Raw genomic sequence first — 12,901 nt, forward strand, 5'->3', positions numbered from 1 at the left:
ACATCTCCTTGTACTCCTGCCATCTCCCCCAGCCCTCCCACACAGGTTCCCCACCCCACCCTCCAGTACCTCCAGGATGTCCCCTGTGACCCCACCAATCTCCCATACCCTCAGCATATCCACAGAGCACCTTCAGTCTCCAAGGGTGACATCCCCAGCATTTGGCATCCTCCAGCACAGGAGTGAACTGTGCCCCATGCACACTAGATAAAAGCCCCACCTGCTCTGCAGCTGGTGACACCCCCAGGTTAGCAGCTTCCTGCTGATAAGTTGTGATAGCCTATGATCTTGGAGAAAGCCTTGGAAAATGCCCTTTCCCAATCCAAAAAGGTTGAGCAGGCAAATGATGGTGGCCCTGAGAGGCTGATTATCATCTCCAGGACCAGAACACAGAGGGACTTCGTGCTGCACAAACAGTGGCTTGTTTTATTAACCTACAAACTGTGCCAAAGGGCTCACTTGGCCACCAGGCTACGGTGTGCATGTGAGCCCTACAGCAGCTGCTCCACTGTGACAGGTCTGCTCTGCTAAATGCACTTACCTGGACACCCTGCCTGAGATACACCAACTTGTGATGGGGCAACCAGCTGGACAGAGCACCCCTGTACACCCCAGAGCCCTTGTTTGCAGTCACAGAACCTCCAGAGCTCAAATCCTCACCTACCAAGGCAGGTCCAACCCCTCTGAACCACAAAGTCCAGTCTCAGCCCCCCAGAGATCATCAGGGAGTGGGGAGCAGTTGATGGGTTCAGCCAGCCAAGCAAGGGAGAGAGAGTAACCAGTAGTAACCAATGGACCCCAGGAGGACTGAAGAGCTCTGCCACCCTAGGGACCCAGAGAGAAGTTTCAGAGACTGTGTCTCACCTCGCATAGGTGGAGAGGGCCATCTGGCAAAGAAAGAGAAGTGCAACCCCAGGGAGGGATGCTAGAAGCAAAACTTTCAGGGAGGTGAGAGGAAGAACAGCAGTCATGGGAGGAAGAAGGAGAGGGGAAACAGACAAGAGAGAGCTTGAGGAACAAGGCAGTCTTCATATGCAGCCAAAGCAATGGTTAAAAAGGCACTGTGGACTTGCACTAAACCTCAGGACCAGAACATTGCCATGAACAGAATGGGCTTGCTTGGTAGCCCAAGGAGGAGATGTTAGGCAGCACATCAAAGGAGATGTGCTCTGCAGCCCAGTAAGCAGGGGGAAGCAAAAGCTGGAAGAGCGAGCAGGCTGGTCTGGCCACCAAATCAAGAGGAGAAGTAAAACGACACTTTAGCCCAGAGCCACCCAGAAGCCAGAAGCAACAGAGTAGTGCTAGCAGGCTGCACCAAGTCCTGGAGTTTGCCCACTCAGGCAGGGGTGGGGGCATGCAGCCCACCTTGCGGGGCCAGGGTAAGCTGCCCCTATAGGGAAACAAGAGGGGAAGCACTGCACAGCTGCAGGCAGCAAGGTAAAAACACAGCGATGACTCAGAACTGAGTAGCAGAACTGAAGGGGAAAAAAACCAGTCTCCAGAGTAAAATGAGGGCTAGTTAGTCCAGGGCATGAAAAGCAACATGCAAAGGCTCCATAAATACGTTAGCAGGAAACAATGGTGAATGTCGGTCTAGTCCTTATCAACAGGGGAAACAAAAGCCAGCCGAGCTGGCTGGAACAGCTAACACAGGCTTTGTTCCAGCCATCATAAAAACACTCATGGTGACCAGACAGGGCACAGACCACATTTGAAGTGTTTAAACAAGGGTGCAGGAGCACAAGGAGGGAAAGGCCACATTGTGATGGAGAGGTTTGACACTCAGATAGATAAAACAGTTATATCCATATTGGTAAAGGCTTTCTGCAACACAAGTTCATATGCTTAATGCTCCTGCAGTCCTTGCAAAGTTGACAGGAGCATAAAGGAGGTCTTGAGAAGCAAGGAAGGATAAATCTTGTAACTATCTTCAAAAACAGAGAAGGGAGAATCCAGAATTACAGTCTGCTCACCCCCACTCCCCTAAGCAGTTCAGGTTTTTTAGTGACTAGGTTATAACCCTCCAAAGGATAACAGGGTCATTAAATAGCTGGTGCAGATCAGTTAAGGCCTGATTATGTTAAGCCAATCTAGTTTCCTTGTCTGACCTGATAACTGGCCTGTCAGATAAGGAAGAAGTAGTGGATATGATGTGCCTTGGCCATGGTGAAGATTTCAACACACTCTCACATGACACACTCAAACAGACTGAGAAAATATCATCTAGATTAAACTGTGGCAATTGCACAATGAGCTACTTAGCTGCACTCCAAACAATTAGAAATACCTGGGTGTTACATTAAAAGCCTTTTAAAGCACAGCCTGCAGGGGTCTGTCCTGACTCCCACTCCATTCAGATGTTGTCATTAAGGTAGATGAAGGAAGAATCCCCATGCTTATAAAATATATGTGTGTGATGCCAGGCTGCAAGCACTTTGCAGGGTTCAGATTCAGTCTGATCAAGGAGAGAAGCAGTCCAAATTCAACCAAACAAAATTCACTGAAGGCAAATGCAAAGCACTGTGGCCAAGGAAAAGGAAACAGTGCTAAATGCATAAGAGGGAGTAACAGCTCAGGCAGCCATTCTGCCCAGCTGCGTTAGGAGTGGCAGAGATGATGGGTTCTATATGAAGAAGCTGCACCATTGTTTTGTGCAGTAGGGATGTTGGGAATTGGAGTAAGTGCCATGCCTAAGGTAAAAGAAGGTCTTCATCTGCTCTGTTGAGGATCTGAGGCCTCAGCTGGCTTAGGGAGTTGCAGTGTGAAAAGGATGTAGACATGGCATAAGGATGTAGAGGAAATGCAGAGAGAAGTTTTAGAGACCGTGTCTCATACTGCAGGGTGGAAGGTGAGGAATTTCACCGGGGCAGTAGTGAATGCAGAGGACATTAACAGTGGCTGGTGATGTACAAGAGTGTTATGAGAAGACGGAGCCATCAGCTGCTCCCGGTGATGCCCAGAGGTGCCCTGATCTAGCTGCCAGCAGAAAGTGGCCAGAAGAACCTCCAGAAGAGTCCCCCCGAGCTGTATGGGAAGGAATCGCCAGGAGAGCGGGACAGCTCCGGCAGCTGTCCCGGCTGGCACCGCCAGGGAGCAGCCGCGGCCAGGGGACGCGGGGCCCGGTCGCACTCACCCACGCAGGCCATGCGGGTCATGTCCAGCTGGAAGCCGTCGAAGCAGTCGCAGGTGTATCCTTCCCGGACGCGCACGCAGCGCCCGTTCTCGCAGCCGTTGAGGATCCCACACTCCTCTGCCTGTAGCCCCTCGAAGCCCTCGTAGAGGCCTGGAGAGGGGAAAGGTGGTGTCAGGCAGGGTGACCCTCCACCCAGCCACAGAGGGGACATCCGGCATGCAGCAAGACAGTGCTGGTGGTGCCAGGACTGACTCAGAACAGCCAGTAACAGAGCTTGCTCCAAGCCTGGAGCAGCCTGGCCAGGGTGGGAGCTGCCAGGCAGTCCCCATGGACACAGGCTGGGTGGGAAGGCACTTCTCTGTGTCGCCCAGTACTCACCAGTTTGGCTGGGCAGGTAGCGAGGTGGGGACCACACTGGGCCATGGTGGAGAGGGCTGCCATGAAACTCACTGTTGGGTTCCCTCCGAGGGAATCCAGCATCAGGGTTTCCATACTCTGACTCCAGGTAGTTGTAGTAGGGGCCCATATCAGGGCTGGGAAGGCCATAGTGGGGGTCTTCCAAGCCTGGTCCATACTCATACCTAGGTCTTTCTCGCAGCTCAGCCCCTCTCTCACTGTCTTCACTGGCCCCATTACACAGGAAAGCAAAATCAGCTGCAAGTGGTGAGAGAAAAGGAATGGTCAGTGCAGCCTGGCTCAAGAGAGGTAGGTCTGCTATGGCCAGTGTGCATCCACACTGGGTCAGCCGAGCCAGGCCTGCATTCAGAGCCCTCCAAAACTGCAGTTCTGTAGTTCATTGATGGGATCCCATCTTCAAGAAGACCACCTCCTGTCTGGGCCGGCAGCTTGAGCAGTAAGAACCCCAGCTCCCAGTATGCTCCCATTTCAGGCTGCCACTACCTCACCTCTCCTAACCTATGCAGGAGCAGTGGGATGCACAGAGGAACTCTCCTCTCCAATACCTTGGACTCATTGCAAACCAGTTTCAAGTACATCCTACTCACTAGTGCAGCTCAGCCCTGGAGAAGTTGGGGGGGGTATCTATTCCTTGGGCTGGTTTTAGCAATACAGAAAAGAGCCTTATGCGGCAGACCTGCACAACATGACCAATGGCAACCCAGCCCATTCCCACCTCTGCTGGGAGATGCTTGCCCATGCCACCCTGCTCACCAGAGGACCTGTGTGGACAAAGTGCACAGTTCTGGCCCCAGGCTTCGCCCAGCCGGCAGCAGCACTCAGTGTACGTGGTCTGCTCGCCACGCAGCAGGTCTTGGCAGATGTAGTCAGCAACGGTCTGCCAGCAGACATCCAGGTGGATTTCATACTCCTCCAAGGCATCTGTGAGTGACACACACAAAGGATGCCATCAAAATCATCCAGAAGAGTACCTGCCCATCTTGTCCCAAGAGGGATGACCATGTGCCCCAGCTCCTGCCCCCTCCCTGCCCTGGCTGGATACTGTGCTGCTGCTGGCACATCCCTGCCAGACACCAAGTTCCCACCCACTGGTCCTTCTTGGTGGACCCACCCATGGGGCGGGATGCGTGGGGCAAAGGTGTGCTGCAGTGGGAGATCAGGCTCACCTGCCCTGCTGGAGAAATTCACACACCGGTTGCCAGTGGCATCCAGCACAAGAGGGAGGCTGCAGAAGCAGTGGTAGGAGCCTTCCGTGTTCAGACATTCACCATTGATGCAGTACACTTCGTTCTGACACTCATCCTGGTCTGCCCACACACAAGGACAGAGTAATGTTTCAGTCTGGCAGACATGAGCAATGTGACCCTTTCCTTGCCCAAAGAGAGACCTCAGGGGCTCCCACCACCTCCAGTCTTGTTCCCCAGGAGGGTCCCAGGAAGCCTGTTACCTAGACCTGGCCCTGTACCATGGGCAGCAGGGACAAGTCTGGGTGCAGCAGCATGGCTGTCCCTCTATGGACAGTGTGGTTCCCACTGCTCTTTGAGGGCCATCTTACCAACACACTCAAGCCTGCTGGAGTCATAGAAGTAGCCCGTACGGCAGAAGCACTTGTAGCCTGGCACTGTGTTCAAACACTGTCCGTTGCGGCAGAACTCGGAGCCAAATATCTCACACTCGTCCATGTCTGAGACAGGGATGGAGGGAGGGAAAGAGTGTCTCAGGGAGTGCAGCCATGGAAGCAAGGTGGGTTGGGTGCTGTACCTGCAGAAAGCCAGCACGGCACCTTGGCCTGGATCACTGACAGGTCCCCAAATGAAGCCCCCACCTCTCCCACTGGTCCTGCGCTTGGGAGCAAAGGGGAAGCACCCACAGGCAGAGCAGGAGGAGGAATGATGTTGAACAGGATACTTTCACAAAAAGGAAATTCATGTGCATTTCTGGAAAGTCAAGAACGCAACACCCCTGGAGGTGAAGTGTCAAAGACTGAGCCAGCTGGCCACTGGGAGATCTGATCAGTAACTGGAAGGGTTGTGTCTTAATGGTCCCCATCCCTGGTTCATAATGGGCATGGAAGATCTGCACCAAGAATGAATCACTGCCAGCAGCGAGGCAGGACTAGAGGGAGGGGCACTTCCACCTTGGCAATCTGGGATTTCTCTGGATGGAGGAAAGCAGCAGCAGGATGTTAGCATCCACCACCACAGGCCCAGGGAGATAGTTCTGTCAATGCATCTCCATGCAGGGCTTTTTCACAGTGCCCTCCCTCTTCCCCCTGGAAGAAATGAAAGAAAATGCCACTAGTACCTGTGAAAGAGATTTTTCCTGAGAGCAAATCTTCCTGGGGAATATAGCCCTTCCCAAGAGGGCAGATCTCTTGGTACTCCACTGACCAGGAGGCAGATGCCAAAGGGAGATGGAAAGCAAAGAAACAGCTCATTAGTGCAACCAAGGTGGAACTGGCAGGCAGAGCACTGGCCATGCCTACTGTGGTGGGGCCACAGTCCTACCTGTGCCTAGGATGGGGCAGGGGTAAGTCTCACAGTTGTCACCCCAGGCTGCCCCCACAGTACAGCAGCACTCCTCCTTGGTGATGTTCTTGGCCAGGACGCTGTCACACAGGCGAACGTCACTGATGTGGTAGTAACACTGCTTGCGCTCTGCGCTGTCAGAGAGGTGGGCTGCGTGTGTGTCGGAGCCCTCTAGAAGACAGTAGAGCAAGGATGGGATGGGGTCCTTGGCACCCCAAGACAGCATCCCACACCTAGACGGTCCCAGAGTACATCCACCACTGGCAGTGTGGCCTTCCCAGGTCCGCACTTCCAGGCTCCTCAGCTCTCCCCAGACAAAAGTGTGCCCATGTCTGTGGAGGCTTGTACAGCCCTGTCAGTCCATCAGCTTTATGTCACCCCAGCCAGGGCTACCACACTCCTGCTCTAGCTGTCACCCATGCTTCTGTCCTAGTTGCCTACTCACCCATGGCAGTTCGGGGCTGGCATTGCCCTGCCTCTGTGTTGTACTCCTCGTGGTCACTGGGGCAGAGGCACAAGAAGGATCCCTCCACATTCTCACAAAGTGCAGTTCCGCACACGGCGACCATCAGTTCACACTCATTTACATCTGCAAAGCAAGGGGCAGCAGTGGGCAGTGGGAGCCCTGCCTGGGCATGGTCTGCAGCATGAGATCACCCTTCAGTAGAGAGATGGAAGCTACTAGAGATGAGCTGAGAGCTGTGCTCAAATTGTGGCTCAACACAAGCCTGACAAGAGCTTCATGCTCTGAACTCCAGCCTGCAGTGGGTCGCTGGATCACAGGATCATCTAAGTTTGAAGGGACCACTGGAGGCCTCTAGTCCAACCTCCAGCTCAAAGCAGGGCCAGTTATGGAATCCCACCAGGCTACTCAGAGCTTTGTCTTGTTTGGTCTTTAAAACCTCCAAGGATGGCAACTGCATAGCCATCGTAGACATCTGTTCCACTGCCTGTCTGTCTTCATGGTGAAAATGTTTTTCCTTATAATACACCCTGCCTGTTCTCTACAGGCACCCATCAAAGTACCTCTCTAGCACCTTTAGTGCCTCTATCCCCCAAGGACCTCCCTTCCACCTGGACAGAAAAGGTTCACTCCACGTTCACTGGGAACCACTTGCTTTTTCAGAGCCCTGCTCCTTTGCAATCACAAAGATCTGCTGGGAGGGGGTTTGACTCCATAAGCTGCCCTGTCCACGTGTGCGATTCTCCAAGTGTGGATGCAGTCCCCATCTGAGGTCCAGGAGCCATCACACAGCAGGGACAATAGCCTGGCATCTACTTACTGATGGCTCTGCTTCACTGACTGGCAGAGTGACCCTGGCGGACTCACCAACGCAGTAGTGCCCAGAGCTCTCATAGCCACGGTCGCAGAGGCAGCGGAAGGAGCCATCTGAGTTCTCGCAGAAGCCGTGGCTCCCACACAGTGTCTCGTTGGCGCACTCGTCAATGTCTGCAGTGGAGTGGAGAGCAGGAATTGCCCCAGACCTCACCTCTCCCAGTGGACATCCCTACCCAGGCCCTTCTGCTCTGACCCCAAGATCTGGGGCCGGGGCAGGCATTCCCATGATGTGAGGGACTGGGTCTGACTGCCCAACTCACTCACTGTGCTATGAGTTGCTATGAGTGTGTGTGTTAAAGAGAGGCTTCCTGCAACATAGAGAGCTGCAAAGAGGCCATGTGAATAGAGCAACAAGAGCAAAGTGGAAATGGGAAATGGATGGGAAACATGGTAAGTGGCTGGCAGGGGTGACTGAAGGCAGCACAGTTTCCTGCAGAGGTATAAAGGGACACAGAGCCTTCAGGCTCACATTGGCAGGAGATGCAAGCGTGCAACCGGTGTGAGGCAAGTGCAGACAGATGAAGGATGAAACCCTCCTGCCCCATTCTTCTTGACCTGGTCCTTCTTCAACTGCTATAGTGCCAGGGAGTGTGGTGGGACAATCACAACTGGGTTCTCTGCCTACAGAGGACAGGTTTACAGTCCTGCTCCCTTTCAACTGCTGCACAGAAGAGTTTTCCTTGGAGCAGCCAGAGCAGCTACATGCCTACAGCCCACTGCTCCCAAGCCCAGGAGCAGCTCCACATGCTACATCTGAGTCTTGGCGCAGCCCAGAGCCCAGTGGTTGGCAGCAGCTCCTCCTTGCTGCAGCCTTCCCTGAGCTAGGGGGAGCCTCAAAAACTGCAGAAATCCCTTTGCTCTTTCCTCTATGCTGGAGCCTGGGCTCCAAAGCCAGACTCCCAGCTTAGAGCACAGTGGCACCAGCAGCCTTTCTGCTCACCCAGGCCTGCCAGGCAGGTGACTGGAACTGACCCCAGCAAGCACAGTTTACGGGGAGCTGCAGTTCAGACCCAAGCTTGCAATGGCTGTAACCTGCCCAGGACTCTCCCTGAGCGGAAAGCAGTACAATGAGGTGTCTGTTCCAGATGCCAGGAAGAGAGAAGTCTAGACGCAAGCAGGCAGTGCAGCCAAAAAACAAGCTCTCAGCATTATCTGCCTCTCCACCAGCCACACATTTCCTCCTCCTCCCTCACGCCTCTGGCAGAAATGTCCCACAGCCATCCTGTTCCTGCCAGGGGGAGGGACAGGACTCCCAAGGCTGTACTCACCAATGCAGTCACCCAAGGGGGTCCAGTGGAAGCCAGGCTGGCAGCCCATGATACAATGGTAGGAGCCCAGGCTGTTCTGGCACCGCCATGTGCCGCAGATGGCATCCCCATATTCTTTACACTCATCCACGTCTGCAGGGAGGAGGAGAGCAAGGGGATGAGGATGGTCAGATGGGGACCCTGCTTGCTCACTGAATCATCTGAGTTAATTTCAGTTGGCCAGAAGCCCTGAGCCATTACTAGTCCTCCTTACAAGTCACCAGCAAGTCTGGGTGCTGGGAGCAGAACTGCCCTCTCCCCTGCACTGGCTGCATCCATCCCCTCAAATTCCAGGGAGCTAATCTCCCCAATGATGAGCTCTCACCCACGCAGTCATCAGTCTCCTGCGAGTGTTTGAATCCGTTCTCACACAGACACCTGTAGGAGCCTTCTGTGTTCAGACACTGGCCTTGTGAGCACCGGGACTTGTCTGCACATTCATCCACATCTGTGAAATCAGGACAAAAACATCAACCTGGATCTCACAGCAGGGGAGGGAGCAGAGGGCAGGACCTAAGGTATGTCTCTGCCACCCTCCAGCTCACCTTGGCAGCTGACTCCGCCAGCCACATTTGAGAAACCAGGAGCACAAATGCAGAAGTAGGATCCATGACTGTTGAGACACTCGCCATTGGGGCTGCAGATCTCACTGTTCAGGCACTCGTTCACATCTGCAGAGGGAACAGAGTCAGGGCCACGCATCCAGCCCTGGGGGACATCCTTCACCAAAGCCACATAGATTCCCTCTTCCCAGTCTCTTACGGGCAGCCCTTAAAGGGCTCCTGGCCCCTGGTTTTCCCACCATGGAGACAGAGATCTTCTCTGTCCATAGTGATCCCGAATTTGACTACAAGTTTATGGATGTGCCATGCATGGTGGCATCACCTGCGCTGGCACTGGCATCCCCCCTGCTGAGAAAGAAGGGGGATCCACAGGGAGGCTGTAGGTACTGTACCCAGAGGGCTGCACGGATGGGGTTCATACCTTCACACACAGTGCCATTGATGAGCTCAAAGCCAGCCTGGCAGTGGCACTTGTAGGAGCCTGGAGTGTTCCTGCATTCTCCCCACAGGCACTGAACATCAGGGTCCTCACACTCATCCATATCTGCCAAGTAGAAGGGCACAGCACAGAGTGAGGCCCCAGCTCTAGCCACGACTGGGGAAGATCCTCACCCAGAGAAGCCATCACCCAGCTGTTGGCCTGCAAGGTGGGCTTGAGCTGCCCTCTCAGACCATCCCATTACAGTGAGAAGAGGGTGGACTTCCCTGTTACCAAGGTGTGAGGAGTCAGCCCAGACTCTTCACTCCTTTCCACCAGAGAGATCAGGATAAACATTATTTCAGCACCAAGTCAGTGGTGCCCAGTGACAGGACCAGAGGCAAGGGGCACAAACTGAAATACAGGAGGTCCCGTGTGAACATCAGGAAACACTCTTTTACTGTGACAGTGACTGAGCACTGGCATAGGTTGCCCAAGGAGGTTATGGAGTCTCCCTCCTTGGAGATATTCAAAAGCCATCTGGACATGGTCCTGGGCAGCCAGCTCTTGGTGGCCCTGCTTGAGCAGGGGGTTGGATAAGATGACATCCAGAGGTCCCCTCCAACCTTGGACATTCTGTGATTCTCTGAGCATGGGGATACTGCTAACTCCAGTGTCTGTCTCCAGCAGAGCTTTGCACTGGGTACCACACCACCAAGAGGCCAGCTGAGAGCCACAGTTGCTGACAAATCCTCTCTGCACAAGAGCAAACATCAGCAAATTAACACAGCACCAGCCTTACTTTTTGAGGCTCCACTTTCCCACCTGCCAGACTTGCCTACAACATCTTTCTCATGGCAGAGCTGTCCAGGGGCCTACAACAGCTCTTACCCAACTGCAGAGCTCCCCACAAACCCTCTCCCACCCAACTCCCCTAGGCCTTGGCCAGAGCTTGCTGGCATTCTGAGGATTTTGCTCACAGCAAAGGAGGAGGGGGTACCTTCCCTTCCTCATGTGAGATGCCAGCAGACTGCTGCTGCCTGGGGCCGATGAGGCAGGGGCAAGCATTGGAAAACACTGGTAGTCAGAAGGATGGGCTGGTGTGCAGGCACCAAAAGACACACTAGTGGAGGGAGTCCTGCTCTACACTACTCCCCTGACAGGAGCTAAAGCAGCTCCTGGGGGCAGGGAGGGACCTTTTTCCCTTTGCAGAGCACTAAGCATGCCACAAGCATGAATGAGCATTGCTCCCTACCACTTCAGGGCAGGATTCCCAACTTTTCAGTCTCAAAGGGTTGAAAGTAGAAATATTATTGAATTCTTCTGGAGAGGAACCAAAACCTAGTTTATTTACCAAAAAAATATTACAAAACCCTTATCATTTTTCAAATGTGAAACCTAAATCCACAGACAAGGCTACCAGCCAAGGCAGGGAAGAACATGCCATCCTGCCATCAGGTCAGTATGACCTAAACAGTATCAAACCCTGATAAGATGCCCTCATGAAACGGCTGGGGCAAGGTGGCTGAGATGGGGCGGCTCATGTGGAGTCTTGGGAAAAGGGAAGGGCAGATGTAAGACATCAAACAATGCTTCTTCCATCACACCCAAAAATCAATTGGAAAATAAGTTCATATAACACTGGCTTTCTCAGACACCAAAACAGAGAAGAATAATGGGAGTAAAACATCCTTCTCCTCCCCCACTGGAGGCCCACATGCAGGGGGATCCTTCTGAGAGTCACATTGAAGGCAAGATCTTCAATTTGCCAGCTACGTGCAGGCTGCAGAGCTCTGCAGTGCTCTAGAGAGAAATTCTCAGCACGTGGCCAATCTTTAAACAAATACTTTTGCCAGGTCTGCCCTCTCCCTTCCCTTGCTCGATTCAAACCATCTCAAGCCCAGGACAACCCCCAAGGGCAGCCACCGGGGAGGGAATTTCCCTGCCTATACTGGGGCAGTCAGGCTGAAAGGCAGGGACTGCAGCACTCTCATGTCTCAGCACTACAACCAACACAAATCGATGCTGGTGTTAACTCTCTGACAGCATACCTTGATCAGGCAGAGTCCTTGATCTAAGCTTTCCTTTTTAAACATGTCCAAGTTACATTAGGGGCTGGGTAAAAATTATGAAACCTGGCTGCCCACAGTCTGTCCGTGGGCTGTGGATCCAAGGTTTCTCCTTCTGTTGAGGACCTACATTTGAGGTTCATGCTCCCAGGCACACAGTTGAACTGAACCACACACAACTCTCTGCCAATGTTTCCAGGCCACCTGTACTCCTCTGGCCTTTGTCAGCACCTCCTAGATCATCAATAGTCCAGGAGTCTTATCAATGAATCCTTCCCCCCATCCCTTTCCTGTGTGAGGAAAATCACCTTCCTGCTGCTCCAGGTGATGTCTGCTTGCACCCCTCCATGTTCTCTGGTGAACAGGAAGCTAAAGAGTTGGAAAAGGATCCTGAAACCTGAAGTCCTCTTGCCCCACCAGTAACCCAGCTATGGCAATGTCTCTCCTCTCATTCCCTCCAGCACCTGCCCTTCTGTCCTGGGAAAGGGATACCTTCACACATGCTGCCATCTCTAGAGACAGCATAGCCGGTGTCACAAGCCATGCAGGAGTAGGAACCCTTAGTGTTGAGGCAGAGTCCAGAAGTGCCTGGGCTGTGCACTCATCTATGTCTGCATAAGCACATGAGGGAGAGTGAGATGAGTAGAAAAGATGCAGAGCAACCATGACCAGGGGCACATGTGTTGGGGTAACCAGCCAGCACGGTGGCCAGGACTCAGGCAGAGCCAAGTGCTCAGGAAGAGTCTAGGGAAATCTCTGGACTGTGTGACACTTCAGAGTGTCTGCACTTATGGCTCCCTGGTACCTTGGCAGCTTTTCCCATCAGGTGCCACCTTGTAGCCCCGGTAGCAGGAACAGCGGAAGGAGCCATCCAGGTTGACACACCGTCCATGAGTACAAGTCCCCTCCACAAGACACTCGTCCGTATCTGTGTGACACAGCAGAAGACAACATGGTATGGGAGGGTGCTTGCATTCCCTACCAAGCAAGCCATGAGGACATGATGCCCTGGCCACGCAGGCTGGCCTCCTGCAGGAGAAGGGTGCTGCCTGTGCATCTGCTCCTTTAGAGGCTTGCAGGAAGCACTGCTGTGGGGGGCAAGGATGCTTCCCAGAGGCAACCCAAGT

At 53.5% G+C, this 12,901-nt stretch overlaps 1 protein-coding gene across 3 annotated transcripts in view; it reads right to left on the reverse strand.

Moving 5' to 3' along the window:
- Positions 1 to 12,901, reverse strand: part of LTBP2 (latent transforming growth factor beta binding protein 2) — a 95,376-nt gene that overhangs the window by 929 nt on the left and 81,546 nt on the right. For 2 of the 3 annotated variants that reach the window (XM_018082375.2, XM_018082374.2), the window contains exons 20-33: positions 12,580 to 12,702; positions 9,709 to 9,831; positions 9,270 to 9,395; positions 9,050 to 9,172; positions 8,686 to 8,817; positions 7,409 to 7,528; positions 6,524 to 6,667; positions 6,058 to 6,249; positions 5,855 to 5,935; positions 5,106 to 5,234; positions 4,717 to 4,857; positions 4,304 to 4,471; positions 3,512 to 3,787; positions 3,134 to 3,283 (exon numbers count right to left, since the gene is read on the reverse strand). In XM_018082375.2, coding sequence (XP_017937864.2) covers positions 3,134 to 3,283; positions 3,512 to 3,787; positions 4,304 to 4,471; positions 4,717 to 4,857; positions 5,106 to 5,234; positions 5,855 to 5,935; positions 6,058 to 6,249; positions 6,524 to 6,667; positions 7,409 to 7,528; positions 8,686 to 8,817; positions 9,050 to 9,172; positions 9,270 to 9,395; positions 9,709 to 9,831; positions 12,580 to 12,702 — 2,028 coding nt within the window. Of the gene's footprint in view, positions 1 to 107; positions 826 to 3,133; positions 3,284 to 3,511; positions 3,788 to 4,303; positions 4,472 to 4,716; positions 4,858 to 5,105; positions 5,235 to 5,854; positions 5,936 to 6,057; positions 6,250 to 6,523; positions 6,668 to 7,408; positions 7,529 to 8,685; positions 8,818 to 9,049; positions 9,173 to 9,269; positions 9,396 to 9,708; positions 9,832 to 12,579; positions 12,703 to 12,901 lie in introns of those variants that run through there. The other variant, XM_018082376.2, reaches the window with a different exon arrangement.

Source organism: Manacus vitellinus, unplaced genomic scaffold, assembly GCF_001715985.3.
Source record: "Manacus vitellinus isolate BGI_N305 unplaced genomic scaffold, ASM171598v3 scaffold_6_pilon, whole genome shotgun sequence".
NCBI lineage: Eukaryota > Metazoa > Chordata > Aves > Passeriformes > Pipridae > Manacus > Manacus vitellinus.